Below are 27059 nucleotides of genomic sequence, written 5' to 3'. Positions count from 1 at the left end.
AAGGCATGCATTTACCAAGGGATTTAAGATGTTAAATATGATATTTCTTTCATTTAAGAGGTAATTTTATATGTAAAATTTGAAAAAGAAAATTCTTTTACTTGTGAATATGATGAGCCAATGTATAATAAAATAATATATCTTTAAAGTTATGATTTAATAAATGATGAGCCATTTGGCCTTCTTCCTCTTTGATGTCAATAGCGAAAGAGGTGGTGGTTGCAGTATGAGTCAAGGTATGTACCCCCTCATACTATGATGGCAGTGGACAGCGGCGGCAGTGGCTGCCACTGCAACCTTTTCAGCATAGTGGCAGCTGCTACTGCTTTCCCCATATTTTCTTCTTATTTTTCCACTCTTTCTGGGATTTCTCCCCATTTACCCTCTTTTCCTCCCTGCTCCTCCCATTTCCGCCCCCTTTTCCTCATCCCCCCCCCCCCCCTCTTTTCCCCCTGTTTTCTGTGTGGGTGCCTGAACAATATGGTGACCGGTCAACTAGTTGTTCAAAATCCACCTTGGCCAAGACGATGTCTTGACAACTATGACTGATATACAACCACACAACACCCAAAACACACAGCATGCTCCCCCATCCTACCCAAACAGGTGAACAAAAAGAAAAACAAGATACAGAACTAGTACAACCCACCTCCACCCATTCCCCCCCTCCCCCCCCCCCAACACACACACACAAGAAACGAAAACCCAGAACCAATACTCCGCCACCACCTCTTACAACCTTAGAGAATAGAAAGAATCATTTCCTTAAACTGCATGATCTCTGAATTATAGGTTACAAACACTCCAGGAGACTTTCAGTGTCTTCCACTCTATCAATGTAAGGAAAGGAAAATAATGTTGAATGCAACAAAAGATGTACATAATCCATAGCATATCAAAATATAAAGCACAAAAAGAAAAAACTTCCCAGATAACAATAATTACCCTGTTAAATCAAGCATTAAAAAAGAAGAAGAATGACAAAATCTCCTTATTTAACATAAGTGTGTTCAGCTACATTCTAGATTTTGGGTAAATCAAATAAATCCCACAAAATTTAGAATGATCACAATTTGGTCTTTCACAACATCTAGACCTGAGGCTTGTCAGTCTTCCAATGGGATTATCAGATTGTCATTCAGGGTTTGATTTTCTTTTCTGACTTAAACACAAAGTCCTCATGTGATTATCCAGAGAATATCATGTGGGTCTTATCTCAATGAAAATTTGTGTAATCTAAATACTCTGGATAATAGTGAACTAATATAATTGGTACTAGCTTTCAGGCTGTCAACAATAAGAGAAAAAGGAAGAAGGAGAAAACGAGAGAAGAAGAGGACAAGATGAATGCAACTTGGGAGTCACACATTATGTGTGACCACCCACAAAACTTAATTAAATAAGCCCTTAAGGGCATAACAGTAAAGCAACATAAAACATATCTAACATAAAACTCCCTAAACTACCCTCTGACCATTCTCGGTATTAGCAGCAGGCACTAATACCAAGATTACATAATCTCGATAACACTCCCCCTCAAGCTGGAGCATAGATGTTAATCATGCCCAGCTTGTTGCAAATATAATCCACTCTTGCACTCCCTAAAGACTTCATAAAGACATCAGCAAGCTGTTCTCCAGTATGAACATGACAAGGAGAAATCAGCCCTTGTTGCAGTTTCTCTCGAACAAAATGGCAGTCAACCTCAATGTGTTTTGTCCTCTCATGAAACACGAGATTTGAAGCAATCTGGACAGCAGCTTAGTTATCATACCACAATTGCATAGGAGAATCATCAACTAACCCAAGCTCAGCCAACAACTGTCTTATCCACATCAATTCACAGGTAGCAAGTGCCACAGCCCTATACTCAGACTCTGCATTGGAACGAGCAACTATTGTCTGTTTCTTGCTCTTCTAGGACACCAAATAACCTCCAACAAACATACAATAGCTAGTAGTAGACCTCCTGTCAACTGGAGACCCTGCCCAATCAGCATCTGAAAAACCCTCTATCCGCCTATGTCCATGATCACTATATAGAAGACCACGTCCAGAAGCCTTTTTAAGATAGCGTAAGATATGCACAACTGCCTCCCAATGAGATGTCCATGGGGCAGATAAAAATTGATTCACCACACTAACAGGAAAGGCTACATCCGGCCTAGTTACTGTTAGGTAATTTAACTTCCCAACTAACCTCCGATACTTCTCAGGATCAGGCAAAATATCACCATCATCAGCTGTAAGTTTCAAATTGGGATCCATAGGGGTATCTAGAGGTTTAGCACCCAACATTCCTGTCTCTCAAAGAAGATCAAGCACATATTTTCGCTGTGAGAGCGAAATTCATTTCTTTGACTGAGCAACTTCCACACCCAAAAAATACTTCAACTTACCTAGATCCTTGGTCTGAAATTTTTGCTGCAAGTGTACCTTCAAATCTTCAATACTAAAAACATCATCTCCTGTAATGACTATATCATCTACATAAACCACAAGAAATATTTTCCTTACATCAGAGTGGCGGAAGAACACAGAATGATCACTACCATAGTGTGTCAACCCAAACTCTAACACAACCTCTGTGAACTTGCCAAACCAGGCCCTAGGAGACTGTTTCAGCCTATACAGAGACTTCTTCAACTTACACACCAAGCCAGACTCCCCCTGAGCAACAAACCCAGGAGGTTGCTCCATATAAACTTCATCAGTCAAATCCCCGTATAAAAAGGCATTCTTGACATCTAGCTGATACAAAGGCCAATGGTAAGTAGTAGCAAGAGAAATCAAAATGCAAATAGAAGTGAGCTTCGCTACAGGAGAGAAAGTATCTGTTGGAATATGTAATCCAGAATACCCCCACGGTATTCTGGTCCCTTTGGGGTTAGTTTATTTATTATGTTATTAGGTACAGTCGGCTATGTGGGTTCTAGTCCCACATCGCTTAGTTTAGTCTCTTTGTAATTTCCCCTCTATTATAAATAAAGGGGCTTACCTATTAATGAATATAACAAGTTATTATTCGTTCTTTTCTCTCTTTTCTCTCTTCTCTTCTCTTCTCTCTCAAGTTACTGGTTACAGGTCCTAGGTTTTCTACATGGTATCAGAGCTAGGCAACCAGTGACTGATTCTCTCCAAGATTTGCAGTTTTGAGAGTTGTTTCAAAGTTCTCTGATTTATGGAGAAACCCTAGTTCATAAACGAAGAAGAACTAGGGTTTCCTATAAGTTTCGTTGAAGATTGATGTGTATTAATCATACTGAATCGTTGAATCTGCTATTCTGTTTGCTTTGCCGCCTCCTTCTTTACCAGGTTTCTCGGTTGCAAGGTTGAAGACGTTTTTTTTCTCGGTTGCAAGTTCCATCTGGTACTTTCTTTAGCTGTGATATGCTGCTATTGGTTTTCTGCCTCGATTGCACCTGTGATATGTGCTTGGTTACCGCTAGTCTTCTGTTTTGATTCATTGTCTTTCCCCTCTGGTTCATGCTGGAGGTTGGTGAACCGTTTCTCGAGCCCTAGGTTCTTGATGAGTTTGTTGCCGGTTCTTCCTGATTTGCTTGTTTCTCGGCATGATCTCTTGGTCGATGGGTCGCACTCTTTTCCCTACTGGTTTCGTTAGTTGCAGGTCCTTCAAAGGTGACGATGGCATACTGTCGAATCTGAATCTCTGTTTGAATCCTGGTACTAACGACGACTGGGTTTCTGCCTCTGGTTGCTGGTTGTGTTTTGATTAGTATTGGTTTTACAAAGGTTGAAGACGACCATGGTGTCTGTTGAGGCCCTTTCCTTGTAAACAGTGTCGTTGCAACTCTTGTTCCTTGATTTTCGTCAAAAGTGTTGCTTTTGTTTTCGGCTGGAGGTAGAACATGATTTCTATAGTTAACGTGAGTTTTGGGTTCTTTTGCTGGTTACGTGACTGTCAAGGAAAAAAAAGACAGTCACATTACCTATTATAAGTATTTTTTTCTTTTGTCCTTTATTACCCCATGTCTCCCATGTTCCCTATGTCATCCATGTCCCCATGTCCCTTATGTCACCATATCCCATGCCAATCCCATTTTCCATAAAAACCCTTGGTTTTATGCTTAATTTAGCTCATATCCATATTTCATGTCATTGCCTAATTTGTCCTCATACAACAATACTAATTCTTCATGTCCCATTACTTCTTTATTTACCATTGGTCCCTTACATAATTCTGATTATTTACGGAACTGCCATTACTTTTTCATACATTCCCTTATTTGACTACCCAATTGACCCTTGAAAATTCTGATTTATTACTAGTTTGCCCTTTGGCTTGGATTGTATTTACAAGTGGATTTCCACCAAATTACAGCCATGCCATCCTTTTTTCCAACACTGTTCCCTTTCAATAATTCTAATTCCCTTCATATCCCATACCTTAGGCATATACCCATAACCACTTTGGACGATAATGGTATTCTCTAATTTGTCATTTCTTCCTTTTCCATTACCCTTAGCCCCTCTTGGAAAATTCTGGAATATTATGCTTTTGCCCTATCTCTTTCATCATCTCTGTTATGTCCACGTGTATTACACGTGAGGGGGGGATTATGTACAATACACCTGCAGACATTGCAGAATGCAGAACTTGCAGGAACATTGGTGTAAAACATAGAAGATCAGTTTTCTCCACCATTGCAACCATTGGGTATCCTTCGTTATTGGGTTGAGTTTGCCGTAAGGGGGAGATTGAAGTATTGAAGAGTATTGAAGATATTTGGTTGTTGCCTATTTGAGGACTTTCGGTTGGGTTGATACAGTTTTTCATTTTTGCCGATTCGATTTGTTTTATTGCTTCTTGCTCTAGTTATTTCCCTTCAAGATTCTATGTCACTATGACAACCTGAGATTCATCACTGGATAGCTATTGAAGATCGTTGAAAGCTGCCTTTTTTGGAAGACATTCCAGTCCCGGTTTGCTGATCATGTCTGTCTAAGTTTTGAAGATCTATTTTTTCAAGTTCTTGAAGGTTTATTTGAGAGTTGCATTCGTCTTGAAGCTGGATTTTGCTACAACTTTGCTTTTTCCCATTTTGTTCAAGTTGAGCATTAGTACCTTGTATGCGCCAACTTGAGGGGGAGTGTTAGCATTATTATGGAGTTCTTTTTTTCTTTTTAGTTCAAGTTGGATTTTCTTTCGTTACTTCTTTGTACAATCCAGCTTGAGGGGGAGTGTTGGAATATGTAATCCAGAATACCGTGGGGGTTCTGGTCCCTTTAGGGTTAGTTTATTTATTATGTTATTAGGTACAATCGGCTATCTGGGTTTTAATCCCACATCGCTTAGTTTAGTCTCTTTGTAATTTCCCCTCTATCATAAATAGAGGGGCTTACCTATCAATGAATATAACAAGTTATTATTCTCTCATTCTCTCTTTTCTCTCTTTTCTCTCTTCTCTTCTTTTCTCTCTCAAGTTACTGGTTAGAGGTCCTAGGTTTTCTACAGTATCCAAATAATCAACCTCATATACTTAGGCATAGCCCTTCGCAACAAGACGGGCCTTCAAACGAGCCAAGAATCCATCAGGATTCACCTTCACCGACAACCAATAGCAGATTTACTTGAGGGTAAGGGCACAAGATCCCAAGCCTGATTCTCTTCCAATGCCAACAATTCCTCATTCATAGCAGCCTTCCAACCAGGACTGAAAAATGCCTCTGCAACAGACTTAGGAACAGGATGATTTTCAACAGTTTGTAAACAAGAATGAAAGGTGGAAGACAAACCAGCATAGGAAACAAAGTTAGAAATGGGTGTTGAGTACAAGCCCGAACACCCTTACGATGAGCAATAGGAATATCAAGATCAGGAGGAGGTTCCAAAGAAGTAGTACCTGTCTCAGGATCTACTGGCGAAAATGTAGATGTGGTAGAACGCATAAAAGCGGGGGTTCAAGTACATACTTTCCATTGGTGACGTTTAAACACACTAGGTGGAGGTGTCGGTGATGAGGCAACCTGCGGAACAGAGTGAACAATAGACTGAACAATGGAAGCAGGAAGATCATCATCCAAGTCAGACACAGTAAAAAATGAACTATCGTAGGGAGTAGACTCAAAGAAAGAAACATCAGCAGTAACAAAATATTTCCACAACTCAAAAGAATAACAACGATAACCCTTTTGAGTACGAGAATACCCAACAAACAAACACTTGAGAGATTTAGGATCCAACTTGGAGACACTTGGACGATGATCACGAATAAAACAAACACTGCCAAATACTCGCGGTGGTAAAACAAATAATGACATAGAAGGAAACAACAAAGAAAAGGGAATATCACCACGTAAAACAAAAGAAAGCATGCGATTAATGAGATAACAAGAAGTCAAAACAGCATCTGCCCAAAAAGATTTAGGTACTTTCATCTCAAATAATAGAGAACGAGTAACTTCCAATAAATGTCTATTCTTCCTCTCAGCTCACCATTTTGTTATGGGGTGGAAGCACAAGAAGATTGATGAATAATGCCATGTTCAATCATAAATTCAGAAAAGGGGACAGAAAAATATTCCTTAGCGTTATCACTACGAAGAATACACAAAGGAGTCTAAAATTGATTATTGTCTTCATTCACGAATGCCCAAAAAACTGAAAATAATTCAGAATGACATTTCATTAAATAAAGCCAGGTAACCCTGGAATAGTCATCAACAAAGGTTACAAAGTAACGATAACCCAAAGTAGACACGACAGGACACGGACCCCATACATCTGAATGAATTAAAGAAAAAGGTTGGTCAGACCGTTTATTGCCTCTAGGAGGGTAACTCACACGATGAAGTTTCCTAAACTGACTGGACTCACAATTAAAACTAGAAAGAGACTGAAACCGACTATCCAAAAACTTTAAACTCTCGAACGAAGAATGACCCAAACAACAATGAATTTAGTGGGGTGACGCCACACCGGTACATGCCATAGATGAAGTGTCCTCAAGTATGTAAAGTCCCCCCCGACTCATGACCTCTACCAATCATCTTCTTCGTCGTAAGATCCAGAAAAACACAAAAATCCAGAAAAAAAAAAAAGGTTACAGAACAGTGATGAGATTTGGTAAAAACGATTAACAAAGAAAAGGTTGAATTGGAAATCAGGTAAGTAGAGAACAAATGATAAATGTAACGCCCCAAGAATACGGCCTAGTACCGGCCAGCCTGGGAGATTGTTGAGGTGTCCCCACCAAGACACGGCTGAGTATCAGGGGTTTTGGGAGATCGATGAGGGGATGCAAACTTAGTCCCACATCGGCTAGGGAGAGAGATCCTGAGCTATTGATAAAGAGAAGCCTCCTCTACTTGGTATGACGCGTTTTAAAGCCTTGAGGCCCATTGGGCCAGAGAGGACAATATCATGCCAATAGAGGGGTTCGGTCGTTACAATAAAGACAAAGAAGGTGTAACGTATGCAGTACCAGTACTAGTTACGTTAGCTAAGGAACTATAAGGAACTATTAGCTAAAGTAACACTAGACAAAGATTTTTGGAAGGAAGAAAGAATACCTGAAACACTTGTCATGTGATCTGATGCCCCTGAATTAATGATCCAGGGACGAGGAGTAGCAGTAGCATTACCTATCTGAACAAAGGTGGCAGTTGGAGGCTGGGCTGACAGAGAAATCTGAAATTGTGTAAAACAGGCATATTTTTCATCAGACATCTTCACGGTCTTACCCTCAAGTTGTGGAGATGCAAAAATTGTAGACTTAGTAGTGGTAGCTGAATTGGCAAACTGTTGCTGAGGTGGTTTGCCATGAAGTTTCCAACAAAAGTGTTGGATATGTCCTGGACGACCACAATGATGACAAGTCCTCACTTGCCACGAACCATCAGGAACACTCTGAGTACCCAAGGTAGGTGGTTTACTAGAACCAACCCCACCACCACGACCACGACCAACACTACTATTACCATTACCACCAGTACCAGCCCTACCATTGGGCCCACGATTCTAAGGAAAAGAAGCCAAGGTCGAATTATCAACAGTAGTAGTAGTCTCACGGGAGACACGTAGAACCCTGGAAAAAGTCTCAACCAATGTGGCTACCTTGTCACCACCAAGAATTTGGGAACGGACTAAATCGACCTCCTTCCCAAGTCCTCCTAAAAATCCCATGACAGCAAGCTGCTCCTACTGACTTTGCATTGCTTCCACAATAGAAGTAATGGGAAGAAGTGAATTAAGTTCCTCATACATTCTTTTAAAATCAGCAAAGTATTGGGTCAAAGGACGACCCTTTCGATCAACTCTATAGAACTCCTGGGACAATTCACAAATGTGAGAAAGGTTGTTTTGTCCAGAGTACAAAACATTGAGATACTCCTAAAGCTCCTTAACCGTATCAATATGTGTTACCAAATCAACAATTTGGTGCTCCATAGAATTCAGAATTTGTCCCAAGATTCGAGCATCAATTGTATCCTACAATGGGTCATCATCAGGGTTGAGCTTAAATAGGTGATCCTGCTGATCACATCCCGTCAATACCAACTTAACAATTTTCTTTCATTGTTGAAAGCTGGTGATTCCCTCCAATTTCTTTTCAATGATTCGATTAGAGGAAGGAGAGAAAACTTCAATCATTATAGACTTAGAACCATCACCCATAATTTACTACCAACTTGATGAAGTGAAGGAATAAAAAATTCTGGAAAAATCGATTTTATCAGAAACCCTGACAAAAATCGATTATAAGAGAAGATGATCAACACCAAGAAATTTTGATATATGTCCTTCGAAAGAGGGGCAGCACACTCCAAAAATCCAGCCAAGTCCAGAAACAGTCCCAAAAATCGATCTCAAACCTCGATGAAAAAATCGATTTTTCTCCCTTGAAAAATCGATCTCAAAACCCTGACAAAAGGTGTCGATCCTACGCTGCAGCCTTCAATTTAATCTTCACTCCATCCAATGCAATCCACAAACACAAAAGAGACCTAGTTCTTAATTTATACCATGAACTAGTCTCTAAAAGCCTCCAAAATACAGCATAGGGTGCTACACCCCTTCAAACAGAGAGAGGGAGAAACCGCAAGTCTTCAAGCTTCAATATCACTTCAATCTTCAATCTTAGGTTGTAGAAAAGAGATAGAGAAGTTCCCCGAGAGCTGTAACAGTGCTTAAAGCTTTGAGCCTTTGATACCATGTCAACAATAAGAGAAAAAGGAAGAAGAAGAAGAGGAGAAGATGAATGCAACTTGGGAGTCGCACGTTATGTGTGACCTCCCACAAAACTTAATTAAATAAGCCCTTAAGGACATAACTATAAAACAACATAAAACATATCTAACATAAAAACTCCCTAAACTACCCTCTAACCATTCTCGGTATTAGCAGCAAGCGCTAATAACACAGGCCAAAAAAGTAGAGAGCACAATTGATGAGCTCAAATGACCAACAACAGAATGTGAAACAACTAGGTGAGTAAAATTTTCAAGAAGCAAAATTTTTATTGAAGCAACGGTAGTAGAATTCAAAAATAGAAAAAAGATAGAAAGCTTACTACCTTCAAATCTCCAATGCTCACCCTCTCCTATTCTTATTCTTCACAATAAGGTCTGGCAAAATTTAAAGCAACACAGAACAGTGCGCTTTAAGGACATGGAATACAAAGTAATGATTGAACAGATTCTTGAGGATCCTGATGACGAATCAATAATGCTGATATATTATGCAAAGAGAAATGCATGTTTCTGCTTGGATTTCACTATAAGTTTACAATAACCAGCACTAAGACAACAACAGTACTTAACCTTAATGTAGTCCTAATATCCATACAGGCACCAGGTTCTGCAGTTTCGTGGAGTACAGAGATAAAAATGCAAGTAGCACTAAAGAAAAAATGAGACCCTAGTAGACAGGTCCTTCCCACCCACCCCCCCCAAAACCCTCTTTTTATCAGCAGAAACCACAGAAGAAGCTAAAGAAAGAATTGTATATTTCAAGTAATGTCTACCTCCAAACAGGATCTAATCCAGTGACTAGAAACAATGATGGTTTGAGAATTATCAGCAGGCTTCTGAATCAGACCATGACACTCAATGGTGAAGTGCACATTCTTAACCTGATCATCCACCAAAGCTCCTCCTCCTTGTTTAACCCATTCAATGATTTCATCTCTCTGTCCCCAAAAACAATAAACAAATCAATAAAGAAAAGATGGCTTTGGGGGGGGGGGGGGGGGGGAAGCAAACCCAACACTCCAACAGGTTCAAATAAACGGACAAAAGAAATGATAGTTATAACAAAAGCATCAAATTGAAAATATTGAGAAAAGGGGTCATTAGCCTCACTGAAAAAGCAGTAACAAATGTCAAATAGTTATGAGAACAAGAAACACCAACAAAGGAAACTGAATGGAACAATAACGCTAGGAAAGTCTGGACCTTGATCTAGCAATGGTCTAGTCAACAATTGAAACTGGCAACATCATGATCGATAGACATCCAACTAAATGGAGGCTTCAGTTTCAGAATGATCTGAGAAATGACAAGTCCGAGACAGTTTTTGAATGGATCACATCAATGTAAGGCTTCAAGCCACTTCTATGGTCAATCCTGTCCAATAGGAATAGGCCAATCTGTGTTCCTGCATGTATGAGTACTGCCACGGAGCCCAGGCTAACATGCAAGTTTTTGAATGGATCAAATCAATGTCAGGCTTCAAGCCACTTCTATGGTCAATCTTGTCCAATAGGAATAGGCCAATTGTGTGCCTGCATGTATGAATACTGCCACAGAGCCAGGCTAACATGCATTTTTATGGTTGGCACGGTGCAAAAGTGGCTTAATCTGAAAGTAATTCAAGCAACATGAAAAACGAGGAAGTGGAAGCTCACCCTATCTTGAGGAAAAGAACTTGAAAAGCGAAATATTTTCCCTTTGAAAACATTAGATGATTTCCCATCTTGAACATTTGCAGCATCAGAATCTTGTCGTAATTTCTGTGCGGCCTTACTGTCATCCTTTAAAACCAAAAACATGTTTTTCCGGAGTGATCCGGTAGCTGATTCTACATAATTGGACCCCTTTGTATTTGTTTCTGGATTATGTCCTCTGTTATTCTCCAATGAGATACCAGATTCGGAGTTAATATTCCCCACTACCTTAACAGCTGGTATGCTGAAAGATGCAGCAGAGCTTTTCCCTTGCTTTAAACCAGAAATGCCTACTGCTGCTGTTTCATGGGAATACACCCATCAGGATATTATATCAGTGAGCAAACCAAGTCAAACATTAAATGTTGATCCCAAACACCTACCCAAATAAATTTAAACTGCATAAAAATATATTTCTAGCATAAACATATGAGAATTACAGACTAAGACTCAAAGATGATATTTACAGGAACACTCAACGCACCTCTTGGTAAAAGTAAATCAGAAGCAACATGCTTCAGGGACACAGTTACTTCTTTTTTTTCTCGGTCACAATCTTCCAACCAGCTGGCTCTAACCATATAAATAACACCCAAAGCTGCATAGCCCCTTACCTCCTTCTTTTCGCTGGGGAAAGAGCAGATTAACTAAGAGCTGCAAGAAACAAGCATAGTAATTCTAGCCTTCCTATAATATAATTCTTATGCTACCAGGAATTGTCAACATCACACACAAAAGGTATCTGATACGGTTATGTTAAGAGGTCCAATGAAACAAAACGTTAAAAAAATGTCAGTCATTTTCGTGCACAATGGTATAATACGAGAAAATTTGTGGCAAAAGATCATTAGATTGGTGTGTATATAAATATAGGATGATGGGTATTGTGACAGTATTAGGCACAACAAACTATCAAACCAGCAAACACACACACACACAAACACACAGAGAGAGGGAGAAGAGAAGAAAAAGAAGAAGAAGCTCTGCAGAAATAGGCAGAGTCGATGGTGAGTAATAACTCACCCCTTGATTTTATATTATTCAGATTTACAGCCTACAGTCCAAGATATGAAAGGAAGTGGTGAGGAAAAGACATGCATAGTTTAGGTCTTGTTCGTAGTATGACATTGAATAGAGCTGATTGGAGGGCAAGTGTTGAGTTATGTAACCCAATAAGGGTATTTTGGGTGTTTTTTCTTTCTTTGTTATTCCCCTGATATATGCATGTTGGCTATACAGGGGCAGTATTGCAATTCTGCTCATTAGTAAAAGATATAAATGAAAGGACTGTGAGTGAACGAAAAACACTCAAGCCATTCTCCCATTCTCTGTTCAGCTAACAGCAGGGAACCGTGTAGCCGACCCAGTTAGTGCAGGCACACAGATTGGCCTATTCCTATTGGCTCTTTCCTGGAGATCCCTCCAAATATTTCAAGATCCGACAAGTTGCCACCCAATGTATCGTCTTGGGTGACTGCATAAACTAACTAATGATCCCAACTGTAAAGGATATGTCAGGGCGAGTAATAGTCAAATAGATCAACCACCAACCTTTGGTATCGCTGTGGATCATCTCAGTCTTTTCCACTAGTAGCGCTAAACTTCTGATGGGGATCCATAGAGCCATCTACTCTTCTAGGATTCCAAAAAAAAGAGGCACAATGAAGATACGAGCTAGTGGTCGACTCACAAACCAGCAGTTTAATACCAAGTTGAAAAGAATGGAAGAGATCAATGTGAGAGAAGACGAGAGGAGAGGATGAGAGGAAGAAGAAGTATGTTTACAATGCCCTGGGGAGAGAATCGACTCTCAAACCAGCGGTCTAATACCAAGTTGAAAAGAATGGAAGAGATCAATGTGAGAGAAGACGAGAGGAGAGGATGAGAGGAAGAAGAAGTATGTTTACAATGCCCTGGGGAGAGAATCGATATCTCCCCCCTATATTTTTTTTGGGTGAATCTCCCCCCTATATTGACTGTCACTTACTTATATTATGAGAAATTACATATATACCCCCCATGCTAACATAAGGTAGTCTAGGGAGGTAAAAGGAAAAAATATAATACAAGATAAATAACAAAGTACCCTTATCACATAAACTCTAACAAATACCAACTACCTAGATTGGGCTCATTTTGTGAAATTATCCTAGAGAAGCAGTGGAAAGTTAAAATACATAACTAGAGAAGTCAAGGCTCCAGGACCTAGTGATCCTACAGACCTAAAATAGGAGACAGAGAACTCCACTATGATGACATGGCTGATTTTCTCCATGAAACCTAAAATAGGCAGATGGATTATGAGGAAAAACACAACTAAAGACATTTGGGTTAGTGTTGCTAGCATATTTGACTGAGTAGGGGACTCAGCCAAAGTCTATCACCTCTTTCAAAAAATCATCACCATGAGGCAGGGTAACATGTCATTCTCAAAATATTATAACAAAATGATTGGTCTTTGGGAGGAGTATGACCACTAGAGAAATCTCCAGTTGTCCAATCCTAAAGTCTATAGAACTTTTGAGAAGGAACGAATCTTGATCCTTCTTGGAGGTTTGAATCCTGAATATTAGCCAATCAGAGTACATATTTTGGGTAAAGTTTCCCTTTCATCTCTGGATCAGTTTGTTGGTATTTACAAAGTGAAGAAAACTAATAGGTAGCTATGGAAACAACCCCCACCCTCGAGAAATCAGCTCTTAGCTCCACTTCACAGAAGGTTTGGTCTGATGAAAGAAGAGGCCAAGCCGGGGACCGTGGAGAGGATAGAGATAAGCTTAAATGTGAACATTGTGGCAAATTTAGGCATACTAAGGAAACATGTTGAGATCTTCACAGTCGTCCACCTAAATATGCTCCTTTTGGTGGTACATGAGGTGGCAGGACAGGGAAGCATGAACAAATATTATTCTCTCTAACATTGACTCTCTAGGAAGTGCTTACACAGCAGAGGGGAGTGGGGACACAAATAGATGGATGTTCCCTCACCAAAGAAGGTATTGCAGCATTCCGTCGAGTCATGGCCCAGCTTGACAGCTCTACCTCTACCTCTACCTCTTCATTTACTCAGTCAGGTACCTCGGCCTCCTCCCTCCATGCATCTACTTTAGCTGCTGCATCCTCTTGGATTATTGATTCAGGTGCTACAGACCATATGACCAGTATGCTACATTGCTTTGATTTTTACTTTGTTGGTTTGAGTAGGGATAAAGTTAGGGTTGTTGATGGCTACTCATCATCTATTTCTTGGAATGGAAGTATACATGTTACCTCATCCATACCCCTTGAATTTGTTCTTCATGTTCCCGATTTTGGCACTAACCTCATCTCTGTTAGTCATATCACTAAATCCTTTAATTGAAGTGTCACATTTTTTCCCTCTCACTGTTTGTTTCATGATCTAGTGACAGGGAGGATTATTGGCAACGGATGTGAGGAGCAATGACTATATCTTCTTGCTCCTAAACCATCCTTTTTGAAATACCACGATCTTATGTTTGTGAGAATAGTTCTGTGAACAAGGTGATGCTTTGGCATCAACGCTTGGGACATCCTTCTTTTTGTTTTGTGAAAAAACAATTACCTCAGTTATTTTCTTTACTATCTCCTTCCCATGTTTTTCAACATGAATCTTGCCAATTTGCGAAACATTATCAATCTCATTACTCTTATTGTGGTACTAGAACTAATGCTCCTTTTCATATTATCCATTTTAATGTGTGGGGACCAGCTCCCACCACTTCCTTTTTTTTTTTTTTTTATAAGTACTACTTCCCTATTTGGTTATTGTTATTTTATCAATTGTGTGGATGTAGGCGGAATGCCCCAACTAAGTTGTCAATAGGTTTTCCCCTATCACGCTGTCAAAACAGGCCTCAAAGGCTGCTGCTTCAGTTTCACAAGGTTTGATCCAAATTTAGGGTGGTCTACGATCAGCAGCAAGCAAGAAGGCGGATGCTGGTCTTCATCAATGACAAAACAATTCAGCCAAAGCCTAAGTCGGGTAAGTACAAGGTTAACAACGTACCAAACCCTCTTGCCAACAACTGTTCTCACACTACTTAGGTTTACATGTTGAAACATAAGAATGAAGTGTTTGATGCCTTCCAAAATTTTTATTAGATGGTCTGTACTTAGTTTGATACTAAACTCAAAAATTATAGGTCTAATAGAGGGGGAGAATACATGTATGGGGGCTCCAAAAATATTTTAGAGGCAATGGTATTCTTCATCAGTATTTCTGTGTGAATACACCCTAACAAAATGGGTAGCTGAATGGAAGAAACATATCTGTTAGAAATCACCCAGAGTCTGTTGTTTGCCATGCATGTTCCCAATCTTTTTTGTTAGAAGCCCTCCTTGCAGTCACATACCACATGAATCGTATGCCCTTGAGTGTTCTTGTCTCCAAATATCCATTGGAAATCTTCCCCCAACATCCATGTTTTTCATATTCCTTCAAAGGTATTTGGTTGTGTGTGCTATGTTCATAGTTGTCAAAGCGAAGAAGGCAACCTAAGGTGTTGGAGGAGCGCTTAAGCAACAAGGTAGCTACCTAGGCATGCATTAATCACTATATGTAATATTGGAATGATAATTTTATATAATTATGTTTATATACAACATAGGAGTCATATCAATGCAATATGAAATAATTATGCTAGTAAGGGCCTAATATGAGAAAACCAAGATATAATAAACAAAGCTTAGGATATAATATAAGTATATTCATAAAAAATAAAAATAAAAAAAGTAACAAGCATAAATCAACGTAAACTCGTGAAGCGTCAACAAAGCATGCTGTCACCTTGGACCCAAGAAAGAGCTTGAACGCCTATATGACTCCTAGGTAGTGCCTTGACAACTATGGCTATGTTCATATCCGTAAATCTAACCGTACCAAACTGGATCCTCAAGCTCTTAAATGTGTCTTTCTAGGATACTCGGTTACTGAAGAAGGTTGCAAATTCTACCATCTTCCATATTGAAAACACCTTGTATCCATGGATGTTTCCTTTTCTGAGTCAATCTCCTCCTTTTCCTCGCCGGTTCAACCTCTTCAAGGGGAGTGTCAAGAGTAAAGACGTGGTTGATATCCAACCTTTACCTGTTTCACTTTTTATCTTTGATGTGGAGAAGACTATGGATCTAATGGGAGACGTGCACGAATCCGATATAGGGTGCAGTACAGCAGAAGGAAAACCTGGGAAAATTCGGGAAGGTGAAAATGAGTTGATTGTGTACAAAAAAAAGAGAGGAGAAGAAGACCTGCCAACAACCCTCCTCGGATCCTCATCCTGAATCTCATCCCCCTGACTCGGGTAATACCCCATCTTATTCTTCAGAGGATCTTCTTATTATTGTTAGGAAAGGGAAAGGTCTTGTACAAATCCTATAGTCAAGTTTGTTTCCTCATGAGGATAAGGTTCTTTGGCTCCCTTCCCCCAACGGCCAATTTAGCTCCAGCTCAGCCTGAAATTTTGTTCAAGACCCTAGTCCCAATGTCCCCTGGCACAAATTAGTTTGGTTCAAAGGTCATATCCCTCGCCACAGCATCACAGCCTGGAGAACCCTTAGACTTGCCTCCCCACCCAAGCCTTCCTGCTCCACTGCAATATCCCTGTCTCCCCTTTCTATCAAATAAAATAAAACAATAAAAGATAATACCAACCCCACGATTGGACTGAACCTTAGCTGGTTCACTGAACCAGATCTGAACCCAGGGAATGGTTCACTCAAGAACTGCAAGCTTGGTTTGGTTCAGAAAACAGACCCAAACTGAACCATGTTGAACCGCAGAGTCTTCTCCTTTTCTTTCCTCTGCTGGAAATCTGCATCACCATGTCTCAGAATCTATTTAGAATGAATCAATGAAACCTAACACATCAACAGCAGACAGTGGGCCTATCAGTGCACTAAATTTGAGTGCTAGGTAAGATCACGCATGGCAAGTAAAGTTGCCCATCCTTCCAACCATCACCCAAATTATAAGTAGAACGAAATCTGGAAATTACTTGAGGCATGAGTTATTAGATATCTATGGGACTACTGGGAGCTTTCATTTATAAAAGTAAAGTCGTATGTGGCCCAGGTGTTGACACAAAGTCACAAACTGCATTCGCGATTCAACACAAACACTTAAGGTCATGTCCAGCTTTCTTTTACCTCATATTTGCGCAGAATACCATCACTTATTATTGCTACAAGACCCACTTTATTCTTGCACATAATTTTCATCTATTTAGTTTATTTATAAGAAACTTTTATACCCTTCAAGATAGCTTGGAAAAGTGTTCACTACTAATTTAGGATTTATCTAATTTCATCGATACAGTTGATCACATTGAAAGTCACAGATGAATTTGATCGTAATTTTCCAGCAGAACCAAATAGACATTAATACATATCTATCAAAAAATTGCATGGTTGTACAGATGCACACAAATGACAGTATACACACAGATTCAGGCAATTTATAAAATTTAATTATAAATAAAACAGAAAGCAAAAGCAGTGGGGAAGATGGCCAATTTAATGAGGGAAGAAGCATCCTCAAATAATAAGATGATGGAGCTATAAGCTAATAGATATACCACACATCTTATTGATAGCATCAATACCAACTCACAAGAAGAGATCACAGCCAACACAACTTCTATTCCTGTATAAGATCACAACAATCTCTCCTTCCATGTATAAAGTGTATTTTCCCTGTATTTGGTAGATTTCTTTTATTGGTTCAAGATCTTGAAGTTTCAACCGAGATATCTCGATTTTCCAAGTTTCCGAGACGAAACCCATATGTAATACTGTATTGACCAGGTTTCAACATATTTCGACAATATTTCTGAAATTTTGATAATTTCGACCAGTTTCGATTTTAAAAAAAAATACCAAGTTTCAACCAATTTCAACCAGTCCAGTTTCGGTAGTTTCGACCAGTTTTGACCAGCCTATGACATGTCGAGCTTTGCCCAAAAATATCAGCTTCTGACCGAAACCTGGGAAATCTTGGTTTCCTGGATGGTTGAAACCAGCCTCGAAACCGAGATTTAGATCCTTGCTACTGTACAAGGAAGCTAGTTGTATATCTTTGTAAGGTTTTAGAAAAATAAAATGACTAGTCTCACACACAGACTGAGAGATCAGTTCTGTCTTCTATCTGTTTCAGCTTTGTCCTTAAATTTTAAGCATGTTACCATGCCTTTTAACACATATGAAGAAAAGAAAAAGATCACAGGCTTTTGTTTTCTTTTCCTTTTTTCCACCCCTTCACAAAAGATGCATAGAAATAGAAGAACAATAAATCCTTTCAGAAAGTGATTGCAATGTTTATGACTTTCATTAGCTCTTAAGTATTTACCTCTCTGAAGGTGTTCCCACAACTATGTGTGTCAACTTGTCATTCAACGACATATACCGGGAGCCCCCACCTTTACGCACCATATGGACTAGTTTGCGCATTTCAGAAGCCTGGAAACCAACAAGTGAAATCTTGCATTCTGACAAATACAAATCACTATCTTCTGCTTGTGAATCATCAGCAACGCAGACATCAAACTTTGTTCCATGTTCAGGCTGCAATCTAGGTTCTTCATTCCCCTCCTCTTTTGTAAAGATAGTGGCATCAGAAAATGTAGAAGACATATTCTGAGAAAGACTTGTTTCCAGATCAGGATCAGCAATCATGGAAGATGGAAGCAAATTTGAATTTCCAATCCCAGATGATGGCACAGTTTGAGAATTTCCATTGCAATTCTCTTGGTCATGCTGTCGCTTTAGACCACTCTTCATGGCATGACTTGAAGAATTAGAAACTCCCTGAATAGGGTAAGACTCCTCGCCAAGGCATCCTATTCATCAAAAGCAGTCAGTTCATGTGTCAAGTACCACAATACTTCCTCATAAAAAAGAGGGGGGAGGGGGGGGGGGGAGGGGGGGCAGGGGTACGAGGCTTGTGAAGCCATAAACAAGTATTACCTCTTCTAGCAATAGACTGATCAACCCATTTCCGAGTCACAATATGAATGTGACCCCATTTTCTGGCAACCTTGTATTTGTCACCTTCGGGAACGTAAGTATGTTAAGGACAAATATTTCTTATATTAAAATATTAAATAAACACTGACAATTTCAAAGTTCAAGGTGTGTCAGGAGACTAGATCAATTTTGTAAATGAACTACCATACAATAAAGAATATATATCAAAATGGAGTTGTGACAAGGTAACAATGCCATTACCAATGTGGGAGATAATGAAAGTAAAAATGAAGTAGAACCATAATTCTAGATTTCGTTTTCAACCAGGGTCGAAACCAAAATATTTCAGATTTCAGCTATGTTTCGGTTGAAATCTGGTAAATTTAGGCTGCATGTTTCGTTTGACCATTTCGGTGATCAAATGACAATATTTTGACCCGAAACTTCAGGGAAACCCTAATTAAGCATCTCTAAACATATTGGAATCTTTCGATCATCAGTTGTCACAGCGTCTAGGCAACCCAAGGCGTTGGAGGGGGCATAGACGCAAGGTAACACCAACAAGGTGACCAAGGCGTCTGCCTAGGAGACTAAGGCATCTAAGGCGCCTGGGAGGCCTAGACAACGCCTTGACAACTATACATTAGATTGCAAAAAAACACACCCAAAATGGTAGTTTGGTTTTGGATACTAAGTTGCTAGTGTACGCCATACCTTGTTGTATACTTTCTCTAATACATCTTATTGCCCTATTCTACACATAATTTAGTATTAGAACAAACAAGAGTTAAAACAACTAAAATATGCATTAGGATTGAAGAAAAACCATTTAATAGTACACTTACAGTTCTGTCTAGATGAAACTTCTAGATATGCACAAGCACAATGTTAAATGACTAGATAACATAAACAAATGGACGAAACTGAAACATCTTTTCCTTTTCGCACCTAGCAAATAAGAAATAGGAAAAAAATTTAAAAGGATATATCAGAAACCAAATGTGTGCAATTCTTGGTTAGGTCAGCAGAGTATTTCCCACCATTCTGTATGACAAGCTTTTCAAGCTCCTTTCGCTCATCTGATTGGAATAAGAACTTTAGAACCATATATAGGAGGTTACATTTAAAGCAACACCAAGTAGCTAATTTACTCAATTTGTTAAAGACTGTACAAAGTGTCACCTGCTGGAATTCTTGTTGTACAAATGGTCAACCCAGAAAAAGGAGGAACTTTGTATGGCTCTTGAGGCACAACTCTGTGTTCATTCCAGCACTGATTCAACCAGCTAATGGTGACAATTGGTTTCTTAAGAACATTTGAGGCCCACTGTAATAAGAAACAGTCTCTAAGTTATTCAGTAATATTATATCACTTAGGTGAGCATAAGAAGAAAAGAGAAAAACCAAAATAACCACAATATAGAGAAAATGCACACCGCAAGCTAAAAGCATATGTTGTCAAACAGAAAACAAAATCTTCGCAAAATACAACAACACGTAACAAAAAGATATACTTGGAAGAGAAAAAGCAGCAGCACCAACCAAGTGGATTGTCACCTCCCTGGTCCAACAAACGTGGAAGAACGATAGAGATTATAGAAACATTTTTTTATCAGCATCAAACTGAAGATTATATTACTATGATGGCTGAGAAAACATGCACAACAATATTAGGTCAAAATGATTACCATAATAAAAGAGAGGAGACACAAACCAAACGGTAAGGTATAACAAAAATCTCATATTCTAGCACCAAGAGGGGAGATAAAATAAAACTTAACTTTAAATTCCACTAAATAATCATATTCTTAATGAGATTTATTCCTTGGGAACATATTATTATAGCTGGTGTGCTTTTAATTTTTATAACTAGAAAACTCAATGCTTCCAGGGTACCAAGAACTAATTGGAAGTACTGTAAGCCTGAAGAAAAGCAATTAGTGCAAACCACCAGATGCCAGTGAAACAAATAACAGACAAGAAAAGAACTTGAATATCACAACATCAAAACATACAACCAGGTCAGAACTTTCAGATAAATGTTTTCAAGCAGGATAAAATAGGAAAGCTGAAATTTCCTCTCCAAATGGTTGCAAGCAAAGGTTTCCATCATTACAAGTTCCACATAACCAGTAAAAAACACTACAAAATTGTTACTATATACATTCTAAGATCAGGATCATGGCCAATAACAAAACCAACCATATATAAAGCTTATCTTTTTCAAAGGTGGGAAACTTGTTTCTGAAGCGGGGAGTCTAATAAATAGATTTCCAAACCAGGAATGTCAGAAGTTCCATCCAAGCATGATAATCAACGGATACATGTGTTCATAAAGGATGCAATTGTTTTTTTTAAATTTCCTTCATAAGATAATGTAAATACATACATGAAACAATATATCAGGGAGAACAAAATTTTCATCCGATCAACAATTTGAATCCAGGAAAAGTTAAATCCTCCCTTGAATTTACAGACACATAAATCAGAGGTATATTCGTACAAAAACATGAGGTGCGAAAGTAGAAAATTTCTCCCAGCTAGCTTGCCAATACAAAAACAGCACTAAAATACTATATGCTATGCTTCATGAGTACTAATAACAAACACCTCTAGCTGTCAAGTACTACAAGTTGACAAAGCAAAAGAATTTAAACAGGGCGCTGAATTGCACAAATCTTCTATTGTTTTTTGCATGGACCTTGTACTTTGCAGCCAAAACGTTCCTTGCAATAACAAAGTTAACATCCATTGAGGCCCTAGTTTGCAACACTCCTCCCATCGCAGTCACTAACTTTTCAATCTTGACCTACAAAACATTAGAAAGGTACTGATCTTTATAAATTACATATATAAATATAAAGAACAAAATATAGAAGAGAAAGCTGCATTAAATGCCAGCAACCAAAAGAGAAAGGGAGAGCGTGCTAGAAATCTAGAATCCACTCTTCCTCAGAAAAATGCTGGTCTTAAGATTTCGAGGTTTATATCTAAAAATTTCAGTTATTATTTCATATTAAACTCTTTAAGAACCAACAGAATCAATATGTGAAGGGAAAACATTCACCAAAGCAGGTTACACAGAAACAGCTAAATATTCCAATGGAATTTCATCCAAGAAAAAATAGGAAATCACAATGTAAGATAGAGTACCTGCTAATTCAGGCCATGTTTGGTCCAGTGTTAATATTCAAGCAAGTGTACTGCTGCCCAAACCTGGGTCAGACTCTGAGTCCATTGTCTTGTTTGACTTTTAACATGTGTTTGAAACTTCCTCAAACAATTTTTAAGCTAAGTGAAAAATTCTCAGCCTTTGTATTGCTTCCTCAAAATGAAATATTTGGATTGCAGAGCAGTTGTAAGGGCACAGTTCATAATATTTTGGAGGAAATAGATGGGGAAATTTTTAACATCTGAGTTGGCCTTTCATAAATATCTACATCTTTGCATATCTACAAGTATAATAATATGATGGGAGTCAGATACCACTACCAACTGCTGAGGTGTACATAAACCTGCAGATTAACATCATACAGTAGCTAAATATAATTTTAGTCACTAACTGATTTACATGAATTTCCCTTTATTCTTTCATGTTTGTAGTAATTACAAATCCTTTCTTATATGTTGTTAACCAGTTTTATTACTTTTCATGGCACACCTTTTTTTTTTTTTTTTTTTTTTGAATGCTTGGATATCTGGTCATAGTTGTAGATACCAGTAATATTTATCAGAAGCAACAACATAGACACGCTATTTAGTGAGTCACCTTTCTATTTTATGTTTCAATGTCCTTTCAACCGTAGGCCAGGGCATACCCTATAGGCGACACGCCGTATCGATGCCCTGATGCGGTGACAAGTAGACAAGGGCACTCGTACAATGCTCAGGTGCAAGTATAAAATCTAGCACAAAAGCATAGGATTAGATTAGCCTCTTGAAACATTGGTTCCCTTACGGGTAAGAGTCTGGAGCTGATAGATGTGATGAGGAGAAGAAGGATTAATATTGCCTGTATTCAAGAGACTAGATGGAAGGATAAAAAAGCTAAGGTGTTGAACGGCTTTAAACTTTAGTACAAGGGTGACCAAAGCAATAGAAATGGAGTGGGCATCGTAGTGGATAAAGACCTTGAGAATGTTGTTGTGGATGCTAAAAGATTTGGAGATAGGATCCTTGTCATCAAGCTGGTGTTGGAGAAAGAGGTTGTCAATATAATCAGTGCCTACGCACCCCAAGTAGGATTAGATGAAAATAGTAAGATTAAGTATTGGGAGCAAATGGATGGATTAGTGCAAGGTCTTAGTCAAGGAGAAAAGATTATTATAGGGGGTGATCTAAATGGCCATGCTGGGAGAGATCGTAGAGGCTATGAAGGTGTTCATAGAGGATATGGGATTGGAGAGAGGAATGAGGAGGCGATCTCAGTTTTGGACTTTGCAGTAGCGTATGATTTATCAATCGTGAACACTTTCTTCAAAAAGAGATAGGAGTATTTGGTTACCTACACAAGTGGGCAAAATTCCAGTCAAATAGATTTCTTCCTACCAAGAGGGTTCGACAAATTGTATTGTAAGGACTGTAAGGTTATACCTAGGGAGAACCTAACCACCCAACATGGGTTGGTGATCCTGGATATGTGTCTCACTACGCAGAACCATAAGATAGGAGAACCTATTTGCACTAAGATAAGGTGGTGGAGCTTAAAAGGAGATTACTTGAAATCGTTTATGGAAAAAGTTGTCAAACAAGGAAAGTAGGACCTTGAAAGCGACACAAATACGATGTGGGATGAGATGACGGCCTGTATTAAGACGATTGCTAAGGAGGTACTAGGGGAATCGAAAGGTAAACGACATACCCCTAGGGAGACTTGGTGGTAGTATGAGGAGGTCCAAGCAGCCATCAAGACTAAGAAATATAATTTTAAGACATGGCAAAGGACTAAGGATGTATAGGACCTGAAAATGTATAAATCTTAGAAATGAAGCTAAGAAGATTGTGGCAAAAGTGAGGGCAAAGACATATGAAGATCTGTATAACAATCTAAACACAAAGGAAAGGGAAAAAAGCTATCTTTAAAATTAAAGTGAGAGAAGGTTGAGTAGAGATTTCGACCTTGTGAGATGTAATAAAAGTGAAGATGGTAAAGTTCTAATATGGGATAAGGACATTAAGAAGCGTTGGGAAGAGTACTTTTGTAGCCTACTAAATGAAGGCTCCTCGAGTAATAGGGCTCTAGAGGCCTACATTACTCGTTGAGACACCACATGCCTCAGATATATACTCATGATTAGGGTGTCTGATGTAAAAGAAGCACTAAGAAAGATAAAAGTAGGCAAGACATTAGGCCCAGACAGAGTCCTAATAAAAGTGTGGAAGAGCCTAAGATTTTATGGTTTAGCCTGGCTAACCAAGTTGTTTAACAAGATTATGAGAACCAAGAAAATGCCACATGAATGGAGGAAAAGTATTGTAGTCCCGACCTACAAAAATAAAGGTGATATTCAGAGCTGCAATAAGTATAGAGGCATAAAGCTTGTGAGTCATATGATGAAGTTATGGGAGAGGGTTATTGATACCCATCTGAAGAAGGAAACCACTATTTCGGAGAATCAATTTGGCTTTATGCCAGGAAGATCCACGATAGAAGCTATTTTTTTACTTAGGAGACTCATGGAAAGGTATAGAGAGGGCAAGAAAGATCTCCATATTTTATTTACCTAGAAAAAGCTTACCAGAATTCCAAGAAAACTAATCTGGCACATACTAGAGAAGAGAAGGGTGTCTTGTAAATATGTCGACATAATTAAAGATATGTACGATGGCATGGTGACTAGCGTAAGAATGGTAGGGGCCAAGGTCGCGAGTTCACAATTACCATGGGGCTACATCAAAGATCAGCCTTAAGCCCATTCTTGTTTGCACTTATCATGGATGAGTTAACTAGAGACATTCAGCATTCAGGATGGGATTCCTTGGTGCATGCTTTTTGCTGATGATATTGTATTGATGGATGAGACAAAAGAAGGAATTAACGCCAACCTAGAGTAATGGATATCAATGTTGTAATCAAAAGGGCTAGAGATAAGTAGAACAAAGACGGAGTATATGGTGTGTAACTTCAGCCACACTAGGATGACTACAGAGACGATCACATTGATGATAAGGAGATACCTCAAAATGAGTACTTTAGTTATTTGGGCTCTGTCGTAAATAAAGCGACACAGAGGATGATCTCTCCCAAAGAATTAAAATTGGATGGATGAAGTGGAGAGGTGCAATAGGAGTATTGTGTGATCGACGTATTCCTTTACAACTTAAAGGAAAATTTTATAGGATAGCCAGACAACCAACTATACTGTATGGTGCAGAGTGTTGGGCAGTGAAGAAGCATCATATAGATAAACTAAGTGTAGCGGATATGAAGATGTTGAGATGGATGTGTGGCAAGACCATGAAGGATAAAGTAAGGAATGAGCACATTAGAGCTGAGTTGGGAGTAGCCCCTATATGTGATAAGCCACAAGAGAGTCATTTGAGGTAGCATAGCCATATCCAACGGAGGCCTTGGGATGCTCCAGTTTGTAGGAGTGATTTGATCCAGATTGCAGGAACTAACAGAGCCAGGGGCAGGCCTAAATTAACCCTAAGTGAAGTAGTCAGAAGACACGCATAGCTTAGGTCTCGTATCTTGTATGACGTCAAAACGATCTGATTGGAGAACAAGGATCCATGTAGCCGACCCCATTTAGTTGGGAAAAGGCTATGTTGTTGTTGTTGAACAACATAGACATGCTAGGAGGTTTTGGAAACCCTAACAGAAAATGCATTTCAAGTGCATATTTGACTTTTTCAAACCAAAAACATCATGACTTAAGCACAGAAACAACAGTCATATACAGCAGAGCACTTTTATATGCTTATAAGGCAGAAATTTTTTTTACATTTCCTACAATATCCATCAAAGAATTGGCAGTTATAAGTACCAGTTCTGGAGAGAACATGACAGGATTACTATAATTTGTTTTATGTGGAAATGTAAATGGATCTTCAACAGAAGAGTGTGCCTTATATGACATTCAATACTATTTACAAAGATATAATTGAAAAAAGAAACAGAGAAATAAAAAGTCATGCCAAATTGCTTGACTGCTTCTCACTTCTCAAGCAAGCTTCGAACATCCAACGTGGGTAATACCTTTTCGTCCTTCTCAAATCCAGAAGCAAGCACTTTAACCCCATCCATTGCAAGGCAACAAGTAAAACCTTGTTTAGGCAAAGCTCTGTTTTCTTTTGAGCAGGAAAGAACACATAGAGGACCTGCAAATAGTTCCAAAACGCAAAACCAAATCCATCCCATTTTCCATTAGTGAGGAAGAAAACGACGCAACAAAAGTCCACAATTAGTCCCGGATTCGTACCAAGTAAATTACAGCCCTTGGCTCTAAGATCCTCGAATTTCTCCTGCAAACCAATCATTTCGTTAACTAAACACTTCAACTTCAAAAAATGAAAAAATCTCGTTCGGTTCAATTCAATGGTCGGTGTTTGTAAATTGTAAGTACATGTTCGGGAGAGGAGATGATATGGTAATCATTCGGACCGATTCGCGACGGATCGCAGCAGAGATAAACCTCGGCACCGTTCTGCTTGAGAGCATCGTGAAGAGTATCGAAGATTTCAGGCGGGACGAGGTTTCGAGACATGAAGACGTTCGCTCCCTTGAACGCCTTCGTCATCAGCTTCGTTCTATCCCCCATTTCTTAATTCTCTTAACCTTCAAGACACCATTCCACAAAGTCCAGACCAAACTTCTTAGACGAGAAGAGAGAAAGAGAGGATAAAGCTTGGGGTTATGAGCTCAGCAGTGATCTGTAATGTCTGCAACTTCTCATAGTTAAAAAGAGGCGCGGGAAGCTGGGTTTTGGTTCGGGGTGTGAATTACTGAAATATGATGCAAAGTTTTAAAAGACGGAATTCGTCCGAATCGGAATCAGTCGACCCGATTTACACGACTCCCGATTCCCGATTCCCGATTCTTGAAACCATGATTAGGACAGCTGATTAAATTTGATCTGACCATTGGATAAGCACCAAAAAAATATTGAGGGCAAATATTTCTTATTTTTGGATAGACATACAGCATCACTTGCATAATGGAAGGTTGAT

At 39.0% G+C, this 27059-nt stretch overlaps 1 protein-coding gene across 6 annotated transcripts in view; it reads right to left on the bottom strand.

Annotated features, from left to right (window-relative positions):
• LOC122653205 (DNA topoisomerase 2-binding protein 1-A-like) overlaps positions 1–26827 on the bottom strand; it is a 31072-nt gene extending 4245 nt beyond the window's left edge. For 3 of the 6 annotated variants that reach the window (XM_043847377.1, XM_043847263.1, XM_043847450.1), the window contains exons 1-11: positions 26456–26827; positions 26312–26354; positions 26089–26210; positions 21589–21696; positions 20070–20214; positions 19874–19966; positions 18888–18980; positions 18271–18760; positions 11392–11534; positions 10869–11209; positions 9987–10151 (exon numbers count right to left, since the gene is read on the bottom strand). In XM_043847377.1, the coding sequence (XP_043703312.1) occupies positions 9987–10151; positions 10869–11209; positions 11392–11534; positions 18271–18760; positions 18888–18980; positions 19874–19966; positions 20070–20214; positions 21589–21696; positions 26089–26210; positions 26312–26354; positions 26456–26650 (1938 nt within the window). In that variant the 5' untranslated portion in view covers positions 26651–26827. The remainder of the gene's footprint in view (positions 1–9986; positions 10152–10868; positions 11210–11391; positions 11535–18270; positions 18761–18887; positions 18981–19873; positions 19967–20069; positions 20215–21588; positions 21697–26088; positions 26211–26311; positions 26355–26455) is intronic. The other 3 variants (XM_043847190.1, XM_043847272.1, XM_043847304.1) reach the window with 3 other exon arrangements.
• Between the last annotated feature and the right edge of the window lie 232 nt (positions 26828–27059).

Source organism: Telopea speciosissima, chromosome 1 (assembly GCF_018873765.1).
Source record: "Telopea speciosissima isolate NSW1024214 ecotype Mountain lineage chromosome 1, Tspe_v1, whole genome shotgun sequence".
Taxonomy (NCBI): Eukaryota; Viridiplantae; Streptophyta; class Magnoliopsida; order Proteales; family Proteaceae; genus Telopea; species Telopea speciosissima.
This window is presented reverse-complemented; position numbering and strand designations above follow the sequence as displayed.